General features: G+C 40.4%; 4 protein-coding genes across 15 annotated transcripts; 1 reads left to right on the forward strand and 3 right to left on the reverse strand.

Annotated features, from left to right (window-relative positions):
• Positions 1-1154: 1154 nt before the first annotated feature.
• On the reverse strand, positions 1155-7214 carry LOC112285941 (uncharacterized). Of its 11 annotated transcripts, none has more exons than XM_024527349.3 (13): positions 6371-7214; positions 5841-5939; positions 5409-5459; positions 5123-5202; positions 4825-4922; positions 4666-4720; positions 4340-4546; positions 3375-4140; positions 2678-3216; positions 2456-2565; positions 2211-2269; positions 1884-2071; positions 1155-1697 (listed from the first exon to the last, which is right to left on the reverse strand). In XM_024527349.3, exons 1-13 carry the CDS (start codon positions 6432-6434, stop codon positions 1503-1505), a joined length of 2511 nt encoding a protein of 836 aa, XP_024383117.1. In that variant the 5' UTR covers positions 6435-7214; the 3' UTR covers positions 1155-1502. The 11 variants fall into 11 exon arrangements, with proteins under 11 accessions (XP_024383117.1, XP_090108411.1, XP_024383120.1 ...); XM_090252285.1 differs by having other exon boundaries at positions 6963-7103; XM_024527352.3 differs by having other exon boundaries at positions 2456-2574; positions 6963-7103.
• A 2935-nt stretch (positions 7215-10149) lies between these two features.
• Positions 10150-14493, reverse strand: LOC112285656 (dihydrolipoyl dehydrogenase 2, chloroplastic). Its single transcript, XM_024526635.3, has 15 exons — positions 13955-14493; positions 13676-13822; positions 13397-13531; positions 13048-13165; positions 12831-12955; positions 12589-12714; positions 12379-12459; positions 12198-12260; positions 11990-12064; positions 11763-11841; positions 11515-11615; positions 11261-11374; positions 10936-11049; positions 10718-10789; positions 10150-10565 (listed from the first exon to the last, which is right to left on the reverse strand). Exons 1-15 carry the CDS (start codon positions 14288-14290, stop codon positions 10503-10505), a joined length of 1749 nt encoding a protein of 582 aa, XP_024382403.1. The 5' UTR covers positions 14291-14493; the 3' UTR covers positions 10150-10502.
• Positions 14494-16250: 1757 nt separating this feature from the next.
• On the reverse strand, positions 16251-20169 carry LOC112285657 (isopentenyl phosphate kinase). The gene is made up of 12 exons (XM_073535900.2): positions 19866-20169; positions 19036-19254; positions 18656-18753; positions 18497-18539; positions 18326-18387; positions 18102-18158; positions 17882-17917; positions 17672-17765; positions 17498-17584; positions 17166-17231; positions 16797-16903; positions 16251-16608 (listed from the first exon to the last, which is right to left on the reverse strand). Exons 1-12 carry the CDS (start codon positions 19978-19980, stop codon positions 16498-16500), a joined length of 1095 nt encoding a protein of 364 aa, XP_073392001.1. The 5' UTR covers positions 19981-20169; the 3' UTR covers positions 16251-16497.
• A 43-nt stretch (positions 20170-20212) lies between these two features.
• LOC112285659 (uncharacterized) lies at positions 20213-21391 on the forward strand. Of its 2 annotated transcripts, none has more exons than XM_024526642.3 (2): positions 20213-20650; positions 20779-21391. In XM_024526642.3, exons 1-2 carry the CDS (start codon positions 20344-20346, stop codon positions 20841-20843), a joined length of 372 nt encoding a protein of 123 aa, XP_024382410.1. In that variant the 5' UTR covers positions 20213-20343; the 3' UTR covers positions 20844-21391. The 2 variants fall into 2 exon arrangements, with proteins under 2 accessions (XP_024382410.1, XP_073391681.1); XM_073535580.1 differs by having other exon boundaries at positions 20213-20561; positions 20779-21040.
• Positions 21392-22628: the final 1237 nt, after the last annotated feature.

The following is a 22628-nucleotide window of genomic DNA, read 5'->3' on the forward strand; positions in this document are numbered from 1 at the left end:
TGTAAAATTTAATGTAAATAAATATAATTATTTAGATTATAAAGAATTTTATGACAAGCATTCTAATTTAATTTCCTAGCTTATAGATGGGGATTAAGAGCTAATATTATGAATTTTGTAACTTAACTTGGCATTAATTTGATTGGCTCCACACATGTAATACATGCAGTAGGATTCAGCTACAATCAAATAGAGTGATTGGAAAGGCATTGCTTCAAGATGCGTACCAAAAAAGAAATAGCTGTCATGTAGATGATTTGTTAGCAAGGAGTAATGATCAATATGTGAAAAGGGAAATTAATGTTGGAATCTGTAATTATTATGACTTATGTTCGCTTAAGATATATTGAATAATGTTACATCATTTTTGGGATTATACATTTATACATAAAATTATGGATTTTAATCACATTGTTGTTCAACAAGTGATCAACCCTCGTAAACATGGCCCCTGGTAGCATTCTCAAAAGAACAAGTTGTTTGTGCAAAAAGACTACCTTGTGTCAACAGAAACAAAACAATAAAAATTTATGAGGAAGTCACAATCATTCCATACTCACCCAAGCAAAGGAACCTGGGCTCTGATTTAGAACCCACTACGAAATCAACCTTGCAGATTCAGAAGGATTACCGCAGGCAGACCACAATGTTTCTAGAGCCGGTTGGAGATGGATTGCTAAGGATATGGCATTTGTGTCACACCAGACGCTACACAAATGGTGAGAAAGAATTGGAGATCAATTTGGAAGCAAACGTTCACGAATTATTGCAGCAAGTGCTGTTTAACTTACTGTAATACGCGTGTGGCAAGTAGGCGGAATGTACACGTGAACAAAGTGAACATATCACGAGGCGGCTCCACGAGAGCAGCAACTGCATTGGCTGGGGCGTGCGGAGGGACTGTTGCCGACAGCAAGTTGACTACGAGGCCAACACCCCGTTTGCTGTATTGATAGGAGAAATTCCGAAATAAACGTGATGGGGCACATGGCAACTACACGTCAACAGCCACCATGGATACGGGACGCATGACGCTGACAGTGTACCTAGTCGCAGACGATTTAGGCTGTTTTTGCTACTGCTCACCAACTCAACGCTTCTTATACACCAACCATGGCGGATCGAGATGGATCAAATGCGAAAAACATCGTTGATTGGTTATAAAAGTTGATCCAGCAGCTTTAATCGAAAATATTCAGAACAGGAATACAAAGCTCACTCACGTCCGGTGTTCCTTGAGTACAATCAGAACTGTTTGGTTTCATCTTCAATTTCAGGGGTTCTACTTACAGAAACATGAAAAATCCCCTAGTAAATGATTTGGCCGAAGGCCGCTATTAAAAGTCAATATCCTGGTAGAAAATGCTGGATGTCGGAAACTTCGTCACAATGGTATATCGGACCGCGTTTCCCTAACTCGACAATTCATTCTCTGTCCAACTGAGCCGATTGAATTCGACCCGTGTACTACTATACATGCAAATCGGATAACACAAGAATGGCTAATGGTCATCCAACACTTTGGCATCGAAATCTATTCTCTGTCTCACAATGGCTTGCATAAACCATTCGCCAGTAAAAGTTCGAAGTCCAGCCCTTGATGCTATGTCAGCTTCTGCCTTGTCTGCCTCACCAGACAGAACAATAGAGTGCGAGGCATTCCTTTCCTGCATGGCTTGGTCCAAGCTTGAGAGAATCTGCAAACACACATCCATTTTTAGAGCAGGACTTAAATATGGCCTGATATTTTCACAAAGACTGCATGATTAAGACGAGCAAAACTTATCATTAAATATGAATATAAGTAATTAAAATTAAAATTTCACGCAAGGAGGGAAAAAGGAGAAGAAAAGTGACAGCAGTAATGATGGGGCAGGTCTTACCTTTCCACCTGAGGCCTGAATTAATTTGGTGATAGTGCTTAGGGGAGGTTGCACATGAGATGTCGGGTAGAGAGAGAATCCAGTGAACAAGGAGCAAGGCCTTCGTTGTGCTAATTGAATCACAGTTGCTATACTAACTTTGTACTTGGATTCAAACTGCTTGTCTCTAAGAATATACGACTTTTCATCTGTTACAATCACAAAAAACTTGTGGGTAAGAATGCGAGTATTAGCGGCCCCGTCAATTAGGTTAGACTAGTATTAAACACTAACTCAAACAATAATAGAACCGTAATTCAGAGCAACAGGATGGCAGATGGTACTCACCAGCAAAATATTTCAATCTGCTGCTGGCTTTCAACCAGTCTGGCGTGACAACCCATGCCCTGCGAATTGAAAACATGAGATTAACATGAAGCAGAAAAAAACAAGTATTGCAAATCTTAACACCCGCATACTCCCTTAAGAATGAAAAATTATATTCCTGGCTGTGTGCACTCGATTAAGGTTCTGCCAACATGATAATCAAGTGCACTCTAGATAACTTCGGATATCACAGAAGCGAGGTTTACCCATTGCAAATAGCTGAGCAGAAATTTAGGGTCCTTCTCGCTTCGCAGGTGACGATATGAGTACATTCACCTCCGTCTCCAGTAACCCTCCCTCCAAGTTTCTCCACCAACTGCCAATACTACCTTAGAGAGTCAAAACGATTGTCATCCTTCAGGAATTTACTTGTGTAATGAGCTTTATAATTTGAAGAACATTACCAAAAGCACGTTTCAGGAGCGAACCTGTGCAAGCGCTCTTTTCTTAGGGTCGTTGGGCATAGTCATAAGGAACACAACTGGGGTGCATGTCTTCGCTGGAGAAGCCAAGTCCTCTCTAACGTCGGGCACATGAATTAGTCGGTTCGTTAACCGCTTACGGATGGTAGAATCCTTTCCTTGTTTGTCGAACCTTGGATCCAAATGTTCATCACCCACGCCCGAAGGTGAAAACGATTCATCTGCCATTGACTGCTTACAATCCATGATTTTAGACTCTCGAATGGTTGGTACGGTCGGTTTAGCCTTTTGAACATCACACAAATGCTCAAGATTTCGGGTTGGCTCGACTAGTGATGGTTCAGAAGCTTGCAATATAGAGAGTACAGATGACGGACTCTCGCCTCTTCGTCTCCTCACTGATCTTCTACCAACCGTTTTAACTGGAAATGTATCTTGCCGAGGGCGCTTTAAGCCAGCATTCAAAGTAATATCATCTCGTCCACGTTCAGTTTCAGAGACTTCTTCAACAGCCGGCTGGTTGTTCTCCTTTTCGGGACCGCAGTCTGAGGTACCAAACAATCGGGGTTTCAGAACGACCCAAAAGATGCGCAAATAAAAGGAACGTCACGAGATTTCAATGTAAGTTAACTATAATCTAGCCATCTAGATAACATCATGTAATTCTGAACCCATACGACTTAAGATAACAGCTATAACTTACTGATGCTAGAGGACAGTCGAGACCCCGGATGCTCTGAAACAACGTTCAGATCAACACATTGAGTACTTTTCCACGGCCTCTTCTTCACAGGGGCTATGTTCAAATTCTTTAGAGGTACCCTTGATGCACTGCTACAATGCGAAACCACTTCGGATGAAGACGATGATTTCTCCACACAAGTAGCATCTGCAGGTGAACTGGTAGGTGGAATCTTCTCCCCCTCTGAAGTCCCATCAAAATCAACTGACGATGTACGGAGAGCGCATTCCGACGGCTCCTTTTCCAAGGACACATCTTTTTCAGGTCTTGAAAACTTGAGGGTGCGGTTGGACCTAACTGAAGAGGGCTCAGAGCCAGGAGTAGAATTAGTCACAACGGTGACTTTCCTATGGGATGCTCTGTTGTTTAAGTTCCCTTTCAAGGAAGCATTATTACGAATTGGACTGCAAGTGGAGGTGACTGCTTGATCTTGACTCGCATCTGAGGGACGTGCCTCACAGGGCGTACTACCATGAGGAGACGGACACGGATCCGATACGTCACTGTAGGCGATGGGAGTTTGAACTGCAGCGCGAACTGAAGCAGAGTCCCGGAGAGGAGTGGTTTCACCAGCACAAGTGAGTGGTGAAGGCGAATTCACCCTAGTCAAATGACAAACCATAAGAGCTGAATTTCCAGGAAAAGACATAGCCTTCCGAATTTCATTCTTCAAACGCAGTTTTTGGGGCCTACCCTGGGCATCAACTTCCGCAATTTTCAAGAAGCCCTGCAGAAAATTGCCGTCTTGAGCAATAAAGGCTGAGAAGAGACAGCTAACCCAAGACAACGGGACAAATTTTGCAACAATGATAAATTGGAGAGTAAAAAATCAGAGTCCCAGGTATAATGATGTTGCGATCAACTGCAAAGAAGATTGTCGAACAAGAAATGTACAGATACTGAAAGTGTGTAGCAAGCGAACATACTTGTTTATTCCAGAACTGCTCAGACTCTTGATCGCCCCAACAAAACAACGTCAACACACCCACATCTGTCAACCTGCGTGCTAGCTCGCCGACAAGCAACTGACCCAAGCCCTGGCGCTGACAAGCTTGATCCACGGCAGCCAGGGGAATTTCAACATAGTTCGTACTAGAAGGCAGAATCTGGTAAGTGATAGCTCCTACGACAACCTGCAGCAAGTCCGTCCAGTTAAACTTTCATTCGAGTAAGGATTTACATGATAGGATGTGCAAAGCTGAGCTTTTCAAGGAATAACAGGAGCAGTGTGCACATAAAGGAAAATAAGCACCTCAGGGTCAGCGAGAGAAGCGCCAGTCTTCTTCATTAACAGCGTACAATACTTCCTGCGGGAGATTGTATCCAACTGTTAGTTCCTACCCGAGACACACGCTATGGCACATGCTGAGGATCTCAAGGAATCATTGACAGATACACAGTTAGCACTCACCCACTCGTCGTGCAGTTTTCAAGAAAATTAGATTCCTTTCCAGTACCAGCAGCATAGCTCATCGCTGGTAGTTCCCGCTTGTACAATTGGGTGACACCCTGAGTCCAACATAGAGCAATTAGTTAAAGTCATTGCGTTTGTGCATATTTTCGCAAAATCCTCCGGCACTTTTACACATCACTTTCCGTCGGCTCAATTATATCTGAGCTAGAAATATATAAATAATTAATGGTAACGATTTGGACATCCCCGGGGTATTAAAGTGAGTGCGCTTCTGAAGATTGGGCAAGGATGGTACCTCCAGAAGCTCATCATTGACTTTGTCCAGACTTTTAGGATTAATTAGTTGGAACGAAATGCCCATTCGGGAACCAGGACCTGAGTTTAAAAAGCAGACACAAATCAGCGTGGAATTGAAATCAGGTAGCAAGATCTTCAAAAATTCTATGGGTGATATCTAACACAGAAGCGCTCACTAAACGTTACGAGGAGGCTATCTCCACAATCTCATGAGAACAGGGAATTTCTATGTTTTGCTAAATCAAGAAGACAAAGCCCAGTAGCAAGTTCTGAAGAAGAATTACCAGGGCTAGAATGGCTAAGAATTCCAGAGGGCTGATGCTTGGATGAATCAACTGCAACACCCAGACCCCAGAACATAAACGTCAAGGCAGGACAAAGCAAGCGCACGAACCAAACAAGAATGGTGAAATGAACTACGCGATCCTCCAAAGAGATGATGACTACACTCAACCGTTTAAGTGAGAATTAAGGATCTATCTAGAAAAAACTAAAAAACTAAAAAAATAAAAAACTAAATGACCGCCAACTTCCCAAAGCCAAAAGCGCCTCCTCAGAATCCAAAGGACACTCAAGTCATTGGCGAGTGAGTTTCGAACTCACAGAGCCGTATAAAAGTTGAGGTACAGAATAGAACCACGCAAAGAAATTAGCAGATCCTTCTTTATTTAAACTCAATGGCTACTTCTAGTGTTTATTCAAAACGAGCGGTATACCGGAAATTCGAATTGAAGCAGACTTGTGAACTTGCAGACTTAGAGTGTTAGGGCTATAATCTTGCTCCACGTCATTAGGGAATTCGACTACACAGTTTCCTGCAAGACAACAGAAAATAGTGTTTCAGATATCCTTAACTACGCGATACTAGGGATCCTGAGAAAACAATCTTCAGTCGAGCACTTAAAGTCAGTGGGTGCGTATTCTGCAGTCACAAAGTTGGGCCTTTCCCGGGTCTTAACACGAATTTAAAATTGGTCTCTCTGAATCGAAGAAAACAAAAAAAATCAAAAGTCGAGTCACGCGACTTATACGTTCAGAATCCAGTTGTAGCTATTAGTTTTCCAGTGGAAAACGCAGCATGGAAAGATCTAGGATGAACTGTTCCATTTCGGCACAAACTAGACATCAAGACATTTCTATAAACTTGCAACATGGAGATAAGAGTCTTTTTAGAGACACGAACGGAGGCGTCAATGACTTGCGACAAGCGAAGAACCCACTCTGCACTCGGAAACTGAAGACCCACCTATGGAAAGCGTCGTAGTAACAGGGCATGTCTGAATCAACTTCCTCTTCCTAGGGGGTACCATCCTGAATCAACCTCGAGAGAGACTTTCAAGGTCTGGAAGTCCAGCCCAATAGTCCTGTTGCTTCTAGCTAACAGCAGAGCAGCGCACCCTGTTATCCTTGTCCGTAAAGGTCTATGTTCTGCTTCTTGTAAACTCACACACTACGCGGCATACGCAGGCGCAAGCCCCTTGGCAGCAAGAACGACTGCTCCGCGCAAAAGCAGAACCCTAAAATTCTGACGTTGATAGTATTGTCCCTTCCGAAACGCCGCAAAGTAACCCTAGAAACTGCAGCGACTCTGCCAATATAGGTAGAAATCTGGGCAGCGCAAGGGCAGAGAGGTAGATCAGGGGAAGACTACGCACTCAATCTGTGGCGCTCGTCTCAAAGCGCCCAAAGAAGTACCGAAACAGCCCAACACAACCAGAAAAATCGAAAGTGGGTGTTGTGAAAGAAGAGCCCAAAGTCACAGAAACTCGATGGAAGAGCTACAAGGAAGAAAGGGAGCTAATAGGAAGCAAAAGGAGCTGCGAGAAGAGGAGGCACACTTGAAGTTTCTTCTGAAGCAGATCACGGTGCCCACAATCTCAACTTCCGCTCGGATCACAAACGAGAAGGAACACGAAGTCACTGCCTCCGGCACTCGCTCCCGATAACGTAGGCTTCAGAGACCGCAGACAAAACAGTTGACCTCGCCCACATCTAACAGTCAAAATGGGGCGGGTGAAGCGCCCCCTCAAGCTTGAAAAGCAAGTTACTCTGGCAAAAACAATTGCACAGAAACTCGCCGAATTTCCCACCCGGTGATTAAAATTTCAAATCGACGAAGGTAACAAAGTGACCTAAGAAAGGTCGGTCCACTCAGTTTCAAAATAGAAATATCGAGGACCGTCGATGGTGATTCATCGCAACCGAGATAATTGCGGTGATAATTGAGGTTATAAAAAAATATGTTCTAGCCCTGGTGCTTCGTAGAAACCAGGTGCGCGAGCAGTAACCGTTCAGAAGCGTGGGTACGGATTCAACCGCACGATCCCTAATCGGAGGCCTCCGATCAGCCTACGCCACAAGAGCAACCTTCGGCGCCGACGGCGCCAAATTTGAATTCAAAGTTGGGATCCGAGGGGCACCCATCTGTCAAAGATTGTCACCGTGAACTGGTGACCGGCAAGCCCGTGCCCGAATTGGAGCGGTGCCACTTGGAATTTGCAATTGGCGCGAGCTGCATCGCTAATTTGCTATTTCCGAAACCTGCTCAATATGCTCCTTCGATGACACTTCCTCCCCGCGAACAAGTTCTGTAGCACCCAGCATATCGTGCATCCTAATTTCTGGCTAAGTTCCCTGACTGCTGAAGTCTAATTTATTGCCGGAAGCAAAACTGAGGAGCAGTACTTTCAATTGCACGTGAAGCCTCAGTTCCACATGTGTAAGTAGTTCCTGTCAGTAAATAACCCTCCCGGAACTCAATTGTGGATAGTATAATAGTAGGCATTTCATAAATCCCGTAACGAAATACATGACTTAAAAGCAGAAACGTATACAGTTCTACACTCCTAGACCGCTGCAAGAGCCTCCACGAATATCATCCTACCCTTCATTTCATACTTCACAACAGGGTTGCAATTATGTGGAGCTCACCTAATCCAACCATCTCGAGAGATCGGTTTCACAATTCGACCACTTCGATTCCACAATGATAGTTCTCAACAGTTCTTCGAGTCCATCTGCCCTTGGTACACCCATGTCCGAGCACGGATTTAGGAGGTGCTGGGCCCATCCTAATCGCGTGCCACCGAAGAATCGAGCTGCAGAAGAAAAACTTTCTTTCTCGAAATCGACGCTCGGAAGAAACAAGTGCAAATCTACGAGCCAGTTACTGCAGCGCTTGCGGAGAAGCCTCGAGAAAGCGCGTGTTCGGAGGAGCCCACACACCGGCAACCCTAATCTCGCCCCGATTGATACCTTCCATGTCTATCTATACCCTGATGGTTTGACCGATGGTTGATACCCTCGGTCGTCAGTTGTTCCGAATTAGGGGCGGTCTTTAGTGCCGTCTTATAATATGTCGTTAATCGATCATGTTTGTGTCAATTATTTTTCTTATTTTTTTCGTATGTGAGTTGATAATACTTGACCCACCTAACAAGAATGATGAATAATGGGGAAATGATGAGAAATGAAACAGGACGTGGATTTATGTAGTAACCTTTCATCCTTTCTTTCATGTGATTTGAGATGTACAAAATTAAAACGTGTCAAAGGTAATTGGACCCAATGTCGATTAAAAGATTTTAATTATTCATGTAGGGCTGTAGTAAATAACACGTAGCTTTGGATGACATAAAACCTTGATACGAACTCCTTCTTATGGCCAATATGTTGTAATTTTTTGTAATACTTCTTAAATTAGATGTTGTCAACTATTTTGCTTTTGTGTATGGTTCATAAAAGGCTTTCACAAACATTTCCGTCAATAACATCATTTTTTTAAACTCGAAAAGCATACAATAAATGACAAATACCATCATTCGAGAAAGAAAATAAAAGAAAAGTGAGAAAAATAAAACTCCTTTTTGTTTTTCTTCTTTATTTATTAGTTTCTATTTCTTTCTTCTATTTCTTTCTTTTGTCTTTTCTTTCTTATTGTGTATGATCATTCAAAATAAATTGTAATTGCATTTGAAAATTCCAACACCATAAAGTCATGGTTTACTATCGCCAATGCTTATATATATAATTATGTAATTATGTCGTTGAAATAAATTTGAACAGACAAGAACAAACCAGTATTTCATACATGCGTGTATTGTACACACACACACACACATATATATATATATATATATATATACATGTCTTAATTAAAATATACTAACAATCATATACTCTTTCTCAAGATAAAGTGAGCATTCGACAGATGAAAATCAAGTATGGGGGACATTGTGTTCAACTATTGTTGCACATTGGCAAACAAGTGGCATTCAGATTTTTATTTTATATGTATCTTACTTGAGGCATTTGTACCCTTGAAAGTAAAGTATCACATAGATAGAAATGTTGTTTTTTACAAGGAAGATCTCAGGTTACTCCACTAATATTCCAAAAAGAGTTTACATATTGCAAGTACTTATGTAGTCTTCATCACATGTTTTCTTATGGTTGCAGACATTCTTTTATTGCTTGAATTATATTTTTATATATAACACGTCTATTTGTAGACATCCCAATATAACTGGGGCTCGCTATACTATTCGATAAGACACAAAACCAGAACAGGTACAAAACCCAAATAAAACGAAACTCGCTGAGATGGAGGCAAGGCAAACCCTAAATAACTCTATCCTCATTAAGAGTAGGGCGTTAAGTTATTAAATGCCACTCCACACACCATTTAAGAGATACCGCGATGTGCAAAAGCCCTGCTGACAACTTCAGCGCAGGATTCCTCATGTTCTCTTGAGCAATATCTATTCGGTTGCAGCAGAAGCAAAGGATATACCATACGAATAGAGTTCCGACAGAGTTCTGATAGGGTTATGATAAAGTAGTTTAGAAATTGATGAATCTGGAGAATTTGGGTATTTAACAGTAATACCTTTTAGGAAAAGGCATTAAAGAATGCAGTCTCTACTGCACTTTGGGCACTTGGCAAATGTTTCACGAAAATCGAGAACCTTATTTCTAAAAGGAAGAGATCCTAATTGCAGAATTCACAGAAGTTTACTCGTCCACTGATGTCGGAATGATTCTCATGCTGTGAGTTCGTTAAACCTGCTAAAGATTCACGGGAATTGTGCACAAGACAGATCCAACAACTGTCCGTCGTTGAAACTATTTCAAATTAAAAACCGCTCGAATATGAGGATTCTTTCAATTCTTACCTATTTCCGCATCCTCACTAAAGCTTTGATCAATCCTAACTACCGCGCTTGTCAATGGATGTTGGAAGTAAACTAAACCTTGATTCTACAGACTTAACGTCTGTTTAGAAATCATGCGCAACTCCAGGTTGTGTAGGATATATAAATATAAATACGACGACCAGAAATCAAATAATCTTCGACAAGAACGACTGAGCCGAGACATCAAGCACTCACTGATTCAAGTACTTCCTTTGGGGTTTCTACTGCCGCATGCTCCTCGTCAAGCTGCCAACCCTCAAACCAACAAGCTTTAGAAAGCAGAAAAATGAAGCAGGATAAATCGTCCCATGAAGAAGAAACACATGAAGCACAATCCTGAATTCCACTGAGGTTCATTCAAAATGCTACACCAACTACTTTGAGTTCGAAAGAAATACCTTAGCTGCCTTGAACAGCTCGTCCAAAACTTCAGATAAGGTGGGATGGGCATGAACAGCAAACTTGATGTCCTATTCAAGAAGAACAACCAGTTGTTTTAGGAATACACAGCAATCGATAGCAAGACGTGACGAATATTGATTGGTAAATCAAGGATCCTAGCTGGGAATTAAAAGGTTCAGCAGCAACTGTGAATCAAATGAGTTCATGGACTCACCCTGATGGTGTTGCCCATCGCAATAGCGTTTGAGGCTTCGTGAATAAGGTCAGCGGCATGGAGACCAAGAATGTGAACACCCAGAATTTCGCCAGTGTCTGGCCGGTAGATCATCTGTATGCAAACAAACAGCCACATAGTTCAGAAAAAAAACAAGGAATTGAGGAAGAAGTACATGGTAAAGAAAGCATGAAAGATCGAGAGAGTTACAATAGGATCATACGAACTGAATGCTGAGACTACTTCAGTGTGTGTGATATATATATATATAATCGAAAATACATGTAAAAATAAAAAATAAAAAAACAAAAAACAGAAGCTTTACCTTAGCTAGTCCCTCGCCTTCATTCTCAGCAAGCGCCTTGGTGTTGGCTTTGAAGCTAGTCTTTGCAACGCTTACTTTGAAACCCTCTTCCGTTCCCAACGCTCTTGCTTGTGGCTGCAAAGAAATAAAAAGAAATCCGTTCTTACCAGAATAGGAAATGGACTAAGGGCCTTGAGCCATGCCAATAACATCACAAGAAGATCCAAAACTAAGGCACTGCCACGATAGCTTCTAAAACAACAGGACCACTGTACCTCAGTCAAGCCAACCATGCTGATCTCAGGGTGCGTGAAACAGGCCGCGGGCACGCTATTATGGTTCAAAATGTTATCTCGGCCAGCAATCTGCTCAATTACTGTTCATAAAAAACCAACGCATATCGATTTTATGTGAGAAACTGGGACGAGTGAGATTGCCCATAATCAATAAAATAAATATGAATATAATGTTATGAATCCAATGTTAGCGCTTCAATCCCGAGGAACAGGGTCGTATGACCCACCCGAAATGCCTTGAGCGCTTGCTGCATGAGCAAGCATCATCTTGCCATTTGCATCGCCGATGCAATACAAGTGTGGTACCTGCACCACCGCTACAAATGATAAGATAATTACAACTTCTGAGACAAAACGCCCATTGACATCGTTCACTCTCACGCAATTCAGATCAACATCAAAAGTAGCATCCAAGATAGACTCAGTAGAGGACCACAAGTAGGAGGCTACTCACCGGCTTGCCTTCAGAATCAAGCACTTGCATGCGCTCATCAACTGGTACAAATCCTCTCTGTGTAGTCACATTGATCTGCAAGCCATCACAGGATTCCTCAAGATCTGAGAGCAAAGTGAAACAAGGACTCACTGATATGTATTCCATCATGTATACCAACGAAACCATCACATTAATTGGAAATTTTATATGTCAATGCTCAATTTACCTTTTCGAGCCCCAAGCCTTTCGTGAATGGGGAACGCCCTGTTGCGATAAGGGCTGCATCGACCTGCATAAAAAACGAGGATCAGGCACGTGGTGCTTTTCAAGAAGACAAGCTTGCGGAGTTCAAATGCATCAACTCAGAATGTAAAAAATGAAACAAGAAAACTGTACGTCTTCTATACCTCAAGAATGTCTTTTGGTTCCTTGGTTTTTGTGTCAACAAGTTCAATTTGCACTGGCTTCCCGTCTTTAGCCGGAGTAATCTGCATAACAAACCATAAGCGAAACCATGATCAAAATCGATACATGCTGAAGACTCTGGGACGAAAGGTGCAAATTATAAGGCTTCCAAAATGAGGAACGTCTGATCCAGTGTATGGGGTAAGAATCACCTTCTTGGCCAACACTCCAACATGATAATCAATTTTACGAGGATTGATCAAGATCCTCTGTGCAAGCTTGCCGATCTCGGGATCAAAGCCTGGCATCAAACCATCAAGAGCTTCAACAAACGTGACCTGCCAACCCACAGCAAGAGGAAAATAAGCTCCACTAGATGACAACTTTTTAAAACTAGAACCCAATATATCCATTTTATTTTTAAAAATATTGTGTCCTTTCAATAAAACTGTACCTCGCTTCCAAGGGCAGTGTAAACATCACTGAACTCAAGACCAATGTAACCACTTCCGACAATAGTGATCCAGTCGGGAATCCACTCCAGCTTCAACGCATGGTCACTCGTGAACACCGTCTTTCCTGAGCATCCTCCATATGAATCAGATTTTGTTCTTATCGCGGCAATACAAGATTTGAAAGCATCTAAAGTATCAACGATGATAGTTTCTTACCATCAACTTCAATTCCTGGAGGAACAAAAGGCACCGAACCAGTTGCAATGATAATGTTGCGTGCTGTCACAGTTTTGTCAGAAAATCCAATTTTTCCATATTTCACAACTTGAGGAGCCTGTAAGAAATGTCAAGACAAGAAGTTTGTTGATTGAATGGTCTTCATAAGCAATATAGCCTTGTAGACTGCTTAATTTTGGGGTTTCAAGTAGAAGATGGATGGCGACATCACCACTTCCCGATCATAAACCAGTTCAAATTGACAATCCTATGCAACGGAAAACATTTGTACATCTTCATATACAGTCAGTCATTGTTAGGCACTGATCGGGTTTCAAAGATTACATACCACGATGGAGCCAACACCAGTCAGAATATCAACACCAAGTGCCTTCATAGAGTTGGTGAGATTTCCTCGAATTTTAGTGGCCAGGTTGTTGGCGTGGTCAGCAACTGACTGCCTATCGAAATTTGCCGCTCCCACCTAACAAAAGCACATTGAAGAAAAATAAAATTAGGGCTTGCCTTCCTTCATAATTTTTTTAGGAATCCTCTTTTCCCAAAAGCTTTAAATCAAAGAAGCGAATATATCAGAGAAAAGTTGGTGAAAGCAACCATGTGTGCAAACCTGGATTCCGAGGGCCTTGAGATGGTGCTCATCTCGGAGTTCGCGCATCCGTCCACTCACAGCCAAGAGAGCTTTCGAAGGTACACACCCTCGGTTCACGCAAGTTCCGCCCACTACATCTCCCTCGATGATTGCCGTCTTCAACCCCTACATTGTCATTGCCCATCATGCACCAATCCCACGTTGAATACCACGTCCATTCGTGCAGCAGCAACAAGGAATGTGACACAATGAGAGGCACCCCACAAACAGAGCAAAGTCTGGATCAAACCAGCGCACCTTCTCAACAGCATGAAGAGCGGCGCCGTGCCCTCCAACTCCAGCACCAATAATCACTACGTCGTAATCAAACTGCTTCGGCGCTGCACCATTGCCACTCGCGGCCCTCACACTCAAATCCCCCGCCCCAACATTCGCCGCTTGTCGTCTTCTAAAAGACGACACAACACGAAGCTCCTTCGCCACTGAGCTCAACCCAGCGCTGCTACTTCTCCGCAAACCATTGTGAGCGCCAAACACCGTCTTGTCCGAGGAAACTCCGCCGCCTCCCAGCCTAACCTTACCCACACATCCCAGCGTCTGCGTCCAATTTCCGCAGGTCAGCATTGCCTCCATGCTGCACAGCTCTCGGGATCTATCCCCGCAAAAAAAAACCCACAAACGATTCGCCCTCTCTGCGAGTAAACGAACACGACCCAAGTGAGAATCTGTGTCTGCGGTTGGACCCAAATGGCCAAAATCGGGAATTGTAAGAGGGGCGGAAAGCGAGCGAGTGCCTCGGTTTTTCCTCCTTCAGGCTGCGATGATCATAGGCTGCTGAAAGTAAACCTGCGATCTCGCTGCAGTCAAAACCCATCACCGACTCCGACCGCCGGTCGGATATTGCAAGTACTATGCGTCCGATGGATGGTGTCGGAAGTCCTCTGAAGCTTCCGACGCGGTTCAGGGGATGTTTCCATCCGTTTTGATGCTAAGTTCTAAGATGTCATCCTAAATACATTCATCCTACTGCTGCTTGCTCCTTTCACTTTTTCCTTTTGCTTCTATGGCTGATTGTGATAAATTTGTGTCGATGAATATTGAACCCTGCAATAAAATTAGTGTAAAATTATTTTTCAACATATTTACCTATTTATATTAATATATTAAAAATCCCAAATTTAAGATTTGGCATAGAAAATTTTGAAGAAATATAGGATTAATATTTCTAAGTGAATTATTTATTTATTTATTATCTTTAATCAAAATACCAAAAATAAAAATTTAATTTAAAATAATAATATTTTAAAAAATAAATTAAAATTAAAAAAGCTTAAAAAATAATACATTAATTTTACAACATATATTACATATTTTAAATTCTAATTTATGCTTAAAATTTCTTGGCAACTAAATAATTTCTTAAACCCTAAATCATTATCTAATTACACAAATAAAATACACAAATAAAAACACGTCTTATTTTAGAAACAAACTTGAAAATTTAGGTTGCACAAATCAAAGTTTTTATATATGAAAACTCTAAATCTTTAAACATCTGTTTTGAATATTTAAAGTTACAAAGTTTGTATTTTGCAAACACAGATGTCAACATGTTTATTGAAATTTTTATTTAAAAAACAACTTGATAAATTATGATTCGTTACATTTTTCCTTCAATGCTGTATTTTTGCTTTCAATTTCATTTTATTGAATGCTTAATATATTCCCAAAAATTGTTGTTGCCTGTATTAGTGTGTAAACTTGTACTTCATTCTTTTGCACTTATTTATAATATTCATTTGGTAGATTATAATAAGAAAATCAATTACTTTTAGTGCAGAATACTAAAAATAATCAATGTTTAGTGTAATAAATTTCACTTGAATACAGTATTTATTGCAACAAAAGAAAAAGACATTGTTTATTTTAACTAAAATAATTATTATTTGATTAAATCTCAAACTTCATCTTGTTCTTAGAATTGTATACATTGAACATTAAAATATAAAGAATGATAAAATGAAAACATGTGCATATATGATATTACAACATAAGAAAATTTTGATAACTTCAATCAAATTAATAAATTATTAACAAACCTAAGAATATATGCATTCTAACCTAAATTGGACCTTAAATGACCCCTTCTTTTTATTAGCACTTCACAACAACAACAAAAAATAAAATAAAATAAAATAAAATGCTATTAATGATCAAAAAACCTATAGATGAAAAAGTATGAATGCTTAATAACACATCTAAGAAAATTGCGCATTCTAAAAGAAATAATTCAAAGAGATTTCATACATTAACTTCCTCCATTCTCCCTCCTATTGAACACATTGAATCCTTTAAAAATTATCCCCACATAAGAAAATTATTTTCAATATAAAACTTTTGAAAACAAACCTCCAATCTATTTTCATCCTTTGATGCCTCTCAATTTAAAAATGCATTCCCAAATACAACAAGAAAAATTGTATTTTGCAACTCAGTGTGTTGGAATGGCAGTGTATCTCACAAGACAATCTCTCGTAGTAACACCAAAACATCTTTTTTGTGGAATCATCACATCTATAATTCATGCTCGATAGACTTACAATTTTCAATTGTAGTTTATATCAGAAGATAATAAATAGCGTGCTTAAGTCAACAATTAGAAATAGACCCACATCAAGTAATTGATTGAGCAGAACATCAAGTACATTGACTGAAGCAGTGCACTCCTACAACCACAATAAATGAGCTGGCGCGGTGGTGATACATATTCAATTCATCATCTTCCTGAACTTCGATAATCAAGAGGAACATTGGATACGACCTTCACTGAAGTGTACTAATCAGGAGGTTTGACCGAGAGCGTTTCTGATCAGAGTACCAGTCCAGGATTTGTTGCTCTTCAGATTTTTCACCTTTCCTCTCAAAGCTTCTAAAGCATGAGGAGTTCCTGCCTAATAAGCACCAGGTGAACAAAGAATTCTATCAGTGTTTTTAAGACAAGTGAAGAACGCAAGCACATGTAACATGAATAACTTGTTTGAGAGTTTATTATTTTGAAGTTTCCAAGGGAGAAGATTGCAATTTGTTGGTAATATGAACTACCAAATAAACAGAATTAAACAAAGTTAACGTTAATTACCTCCACAATGAAGACGTCAATACCCATAGCAGCAATTGAAGCAGCTTCGGCAATTTTGGTGGACATGCCTCCAGTGGTGTCGTGAGCAGCCACAGCTGTTTCCACTGCTATCGAGACAAATTGCACAACATACTGGTGTGTTAGTAGTCTCAGCTATACTGACCACAGATTTTAAAAGCAAGTTACTGTTGGCTGGTTCTTTAAGTTGCAGTTTGATTTAACTAATATTACTACCAGAAAGGTCCGATGTACGGGAAGCAATAAATACGAGTTCAAAAATCACACACAGTTTCAGCGGATAAACAATAGAACGTGTACATTCAGAATGCACCAAACCCTGACACTTCGAACAAATCCCAGAAATCATACCTCCACCGTTGCTGCCTATCCCTAAAGGGGGATCAACAATTGTCCAACTAGAGTCCTCATAAACCACTGCCAAAAAGTATGATACAACGCAATTATCAAGACGTTAAGCATATATACAGCCTCCTGGGAAATGCCGTGATATTTTCACGAAGTTTTATTCGCTAGTGTTGTGTGGATGATCAGATCTGGCTTGAGACCCAAAGTTAGAATCTTACAAGAAAACACATTACACTAACAACTACGTAAGAAGCTGCGCATATCCACCTGGAGGCAAGACAGCTTTGCTTGGAGCTGTACTCCAAGACACAGTACACAGGAAACAAAGGGCTCACCAATTTCTCTCAGAAGCGTAGCACCTGGTTGCTCAGGGGAGCGATCGAATACACCAGGAACATTGGTATGAAAATTCTGGTCAAGGTCTCATCCTACAGGGATTCATATGTTCTTACTTCATGACCTATCTCAAGTGCAGAACCAGCAAATAGAGGTTGTGCAGAGATTGCATTAATCCAAGCAGGATACTAAAAAAACAACGAAGTTGGGTTTTATGACTTGAGCAAGTCGACTGACGAGAACATCTCCACTAAGAATTGTGCACCCCTGCAAATCAAACAACCAGGCCGCATCCGATAATACGAATTACTTATTTGATTTTTGATTATTTAATTGATTATTTGATTGCAACTAAATTAAAACATAATGCTCAAAATGCTCACCAGGGTACTATCCAGTACTGCATCTCCATGAACCACCTGCATCTCAGAACGAGGTAAATGGTTAACATTTGCTCTGTGTCACGTATTAATAAGAAATAGGTTCTTTGCGTACTTTGAAAGTAATCTTCAATGTGCCCTTAAAAATAAAAGTTTGTAAGCAAACACAACGGTAAATTAGTGCAGAGCGAGGTGTGTGCAAGTTTTTAAGAGGAAGATGTACAGGAACGAAGCCTGCATCGACTGCTCGCTGAACTTCCAAGACATTGTCACGTTTCAACTGCCAGCATGGAGCACAAAAGGTCGTTAGTAAAATGTTGAAACCAACTGTCATGTCATCGGGGGCAGCACGTCAGGGATGTTAAGATGGAGTCACAAGTATTTCGTAACATCAATTGATGGGAAACGTTGGTTGGGAAACAAATGCTAAATGAATAAGATAGATACCGCTTTATTTTGAGTGGACCAGCCGGCAGAAAAGGGGGATATGCCCACAGCAGGAATGCCCTCTGAACCACAATAGGATAGATGAAACAACTCGAAGTTGCTTACAACTCGATTTTCTCAAAAAAAAAAAAAAAAAAAAATTCTGAAAGTGCATGGATAGCAAATCTTTACCTAAAGCCAAGGATCGCACGACACCCTGATTCAGCTTAGTCACCTGTGAATCGAGGAGGTAATGAATAAACATAAGCTCTAACTAAAGCCGATAGAAAGCAGAGAGACATGACGAAGAGGTAGGAAACCATTCAGAAAACCGTGAATGTGAAAACTTACTGAAATGCGGGTGGCAACGAACCCAGCCTTCACCAAGGGATTTTTCAGGTCGCCTTTGTTCACTCCTGACTTACTAGCTTGGAAGTGACCATAAGAACCTGTTCAAATACGAAATAAGCGTGCGGCACCCAATAACCGAAGTAAAATATCGATTGTTCTCATAGATGTCAGTAATTTCCAATAAGAGGCAAAGGAAAAAATAGAGACCAACTCAAAGCAGGTGGCGGTGTTGATCGCAAGAAATTGAGGCAACATGATGTTGATAAGGTGACTCCTTCAATAAGCAGCGAACAAATGCCAACCCAGAAAATCTCAGAAAACTCTATGTACATGCGGAGGATCCACATAAAGTCGCAATCTCACTGGAGGCACTCACCAACCTGCACCATGAACAACGACAAACGGATTTTGAAAGCCCAAATGTTGATCAGTGCTGTTGGGAACGAGATCCACTATCGATGAGCCATTTCTTCTGCTCCAATCCATTGACACATTTGTGTAGGAAAGTCCCATAGCCTCTCTTAAATGCAATGTTGTAGCTGATAGCACAGGATCATTCACTGTCTCCAGTTCGTCTTTCCGAGTGATAGCTGCCCCACCTAACACAAGAACACGTGTTGCAATTTTAACGATGGTAACAGAAATTCGCAAGGTTGCAGCAACTTACAAATACGCACTCCATACTGACAGCAACTTATGAATACCACTTCAAATTGTAACAAGAAGAAATCAACGAAATAAGCATTCTATAATTCACAGTGCAAAAGTCTCTTGCGAAGATGCATCAAGCACGGCCTGGTGCCATGGCTGATCTCTCATATCTCCTACGAAAATTTGCATGCACTTGCTTTCAACTTTGTACAATCACCACTTTCTTCTGCTTAATGAGGTTCATTTTCATCCCTTTCAATCTTCAACTCAGATCGTTTAAGACATTGTAAATCCAAAGTCTCAGCATTATTCCCTCATGCTCAATCTCTCCATCTTATGAAGCCAGATTTAAACTGCAGCTGTCCCCAATTCTGTCAAGCATCTCAAAGACCTTCAAATCCAAAGCCAGTTCACAGATATGACAAGAAATGTTAAACGATCACTGTCGATACAATGTACCAAGACATAAAATATAAAAAATAAGTCAAACCATTAGAAGCGTAAATAAAACCCAATTTTAGCGCAGAGCACTCATGCTGAGAGCAGCAGGAAAGCTCACCAAGCTTCACTATGCAATGGACATAGCGGTGCGAGTTAGCTAGTGCCGAAAACTGAGAGGTAGCTATATTCAAAGCCTGAGACTCCGGTGGCGTAGGAAACTGAGCCGGTATCATCCTGATACTCCACTGGATTCACTACCACTGCCACTGTCAGTCTTCCGATCGAACTCACTATAGAAATTACAGCACTCTTTCTTCAAGTCCACATGCATCAAACTGCCAGAAGTTCTCCACCCTCTCCAAGCTGTTATAGGACTTCCGTAACAATATTCCAGTGAAGTGAACCCAGTACGGAACCAAAAAACAAAACGCATCTATGGCTCTGGACCCGCTTTACAATTATATGCACAGTTTGCTTCCGAGATCTAGAAACTGAAAGCGTGATTTCTAAGGCAGTCTTTTTTGTGGGAGTGGTTGCCATTGCTGCGTACGCTGAAAGATTCCAGACTTTCTCCTGATTTTTCAATCTACGGCTGCATGTCGCGGTTACAGGCTCCCTTTATTGACTTCTACCCTAAAGTGATCTTATTTTCTCGTGTTCAGTGCAGCTTATCATTCGCGCATTGCTCGAAGTCCGAGCTGTGTGGTTTCGATGCATGCTGTGCAGTTCTAATTATTTGTTTCTTGATGGCTTTTACCCAGTTCAGAGCTCCAGGGTGTTCTGCTGAGATTAGCGAGCAAATGCGGTTGGATCGGTACAGAAGTCTATGTGGGTTATTAACATGTTTCGCGATTTGTGTGAATTTGGCGATGAAGTTTCCCTTTGATACGCACGCTTGTCTCGGTCAGTCTTTTTCACCGGGATAAAAGCAATATATATATATATATATATATATATATAGCGTGTCTCATTGTTCCAGTAGAATACAGTATTCACAACTTGATCGTGAGCGTCTTGTTTGTTTGATGCAGAGACTTCTGTCTGTAGGATTCGTGACGTCGATGTCCAAAATTTTGGTGTCGTGATGACGAATTAAGATACAATGACCAAGCCAGAGTTTCCCCAGCCCTGTTTTGGTAAGTAAAATAAACAGTCGCGCACTGAGAGCAGGCTCGCCTGCACTGCAATTGGCAGCTGATTCTGTGCATTCATGCTTTGGAAAACCCACCAATGGCGTAGACAGCAATCAAGGTTTGAGCACTTTTGCCATATTCATTTCCCCATCAAACAAAACTGAGTCTGGAATGCTTCTTCAGCGGAAGTCGCAAAAGCTAGGTCATCAAAATCAATTGAGCTCATTACGTATGTTGATTTCATTCAATTGTGAAGACTATTCCACCATTCTCGCTTTGCTTCATGTGTCAAAATGAGAAGTACATTTGACCCACAGTGTAGACTTAGTTCAAGAGACGACTACCCAACTGGCACTACTTGTATTTGTCAATGTGACGAAGCACTTGAGCTCACTGAATGCACATCAATCTGTGTGATTGTAAGCTCTATGAGGTCACAATTGTATGGCTGAGGAGGGACCTAACTTTGTCACCTGCTCTACTCAACATTGTTACATACTTATGTCAGAAAGACTGAAGCCTACACCTACATACTTTGCTTGCATACTTGGCCGTGTAGATTCATGTTGTACCATTTACCAAATCTGGGTTCCTTTGTAATCAGTGTGTTGTTATTTTGTGTATCTTTGTAGGGAATGTGTAAGGATGTCCTGTATTTCTACAGTGAAGGCAGATTTGACTGAAGCAATCATTCTTTGTCTTAAATGAAGGTATCTTCACCTATCTGCAATTCTTTTTGAGCAGTTGAGTTGAGAGAATTATCACAAATTGAATGCAGGTTGTGATCTACAGCACCTTGCAAACTTACAAGCTAGTCTCTTGTGGTTTTTTGTATTGTCTTATGATTATGCCCCAGCTGACAAGCATTTGAGATTCCATACATAGGCGAATTACTTCTAATGTTCATAGATGTTGCAAGTTTTATGTGATTATGATCTGTAACAATAGAAATAAGATTAAAAAAATATATCAAAATGTTTTATGGACCCGGGTCAATGTATGAGCCGGTATTATAAGATTTGGTTGAAAGTAATAGCTTGTGTTTTTATGTTATTTCATAAAAGTAAAAAGATGTGATATAAACAGAAGTGTTTATGACTGGTGACAAGAATTTATATTCAATGAAAAATAAATAAAAAAATAGTTGTGGATGAACTTCAAAGGGCTAAATAAATTTGAAAAGTTTTATTTTAAGGAGGTACGCAATTTTGTTTCTGAGTTTTTTAAACACTCAGATTTCAACTGTAATCCAAGCTTATATAGTTATTGTTGAGTAGTAATTTAAAATATTTGAAAGGATTACAAGACCAGAAAGAGAAAGAAAAAACAAACAAACAAACAAATGATGTGGAAATATTGTCTTCCAACCAAATTTGTATAAACAAGAATTCATAATAAAATTTTACGAAACAACTCTGTTCTTATTTCTAGCCAAAGAATATTATTTAGACTCCAATTGCCTATTTTAGACTTAAATTTAGACTTCCATATAATTGTAGTAATACTCTTCACATTAATTTTTAATTAAAATTATTAAAGTAATTTCTGTATTCTTGAATAGAAAGATAGTGGTTTATATATATATATATATATATATATATATATATAATATGAATTTTAACTAAACAATATCAATTACAAAATTAATACACAAGTTGCTAAAATATATGTTTTAAAACAACTTGTTAGATATTTTTATAGATAACTTAAATGTTGCCAAGAGTAATAAACATTGTACCAATTACAAA

Source organism: Physcomitrium patens, chromosome 8 (genome assembly GCF_059467195.1).
Source record: "Physcomitrium patens ecotype Gransden chromosome 8, ASM5946719v1, whole genome shotgun sequence".
Classification (NCBI taxonomy): domain Eukaryota; kingdom Viridiplantae; phylum Streptophyta; class Bryopsida; order Funariales; family Funariaceae; genus Physcomitrium; species Physcomitrium patens.

What these genes read in the sequence shown, in the direction of transcription:
- LOC112285941 (XM_024527347.3), bottom strand. Translation starts at nt 6,434, where the DNA reads ATGGTACCCCCTAGGAAGAGGAAGTTGATTCAGACATGCCCTGTTACT. An exon ending in TCAATGATGAGCTTCTGGAG is followed by an intron (nt 4,923 to 5,122) that starts GTACCATCCTTG and finishes TGTTGGACTCAG; the next exon opens with GGTGTCACCCAATTGTACAA. An exon ending in CTTCTCTCGCTGACCCTGAG is followed by an intron (nt 4,547 to 4,665) that starts GTGCTTATTTTC and finishes GACTTGCTGCAG; the next exon opens with GTTGTCGTAGGAGCTATCAC.
- LOC112285656 (XM_024526635.3), bottom strand. Translation starts at nt 14,290, where the DNA reads ATGGAGGCAATGCTGACCTGCGGAAATTGGACGCAGACGCTGGGATGT. An exon ending in ACACTGCCCTTGGAAGCGAG is followed by an intron (nt 12,715 to 12,830) that starts GTACAGTTTTAT and finishes GTGGGTTGGCAG; the next exon opens with GTCACGTTTGTTGAAGCTCT. An exon ending in AAGGCTTGGGGCTCGAAAAG is followed by an intron (nt 12,065 to 12,197) that starts GTAAATTGAGCA and finishes GATGGCTTGCAG; the next exon opens with ATCAATGTGACTACACAGAG.
- LOC112285657 (XM_073535900.2), bottom strand. Translation starts at nt 19,980, where the DNA reads ATGATACCGGCTCAGTTTCCTACGCCACCGGAGTCTCAGGCTTTGAAT. An exon ending in TCGTTGCCACCCGCATTTCA is followed by an intron (nt 18,540 to 18,655) that starts GTAAGTTTTCAC and finishes CTCGATTCACAG; the next exon opens with GTGACTAAGCTGAATCAGGG. An exon ending in GATAGGCAGCAACGGTGGAG is followed by an intron (nt 16,904 to 17,165) that starts GTATGATTTCTG and finishes TTGTCTCGATAG; the next exon opens with CAGTGGAAACAGCTGTGGCT.
- LOC112285659 (XM_024526642.3), top strand. Translation starts at nt 20,344, where the DNA reads ATGTCGCGGTTACAGGCTCCCTTTATTGACTTCTACCCTAAAGTGATC. An exon ending in TGATACGCACGCTTGTCTCG is followed by an intron (nt 20,651 to 20,778) that starts GTCAGTCTTTTT and finishes TGTTTGATGCAG; the next exon opens with AGACTTCTGTCTGTAGGATT.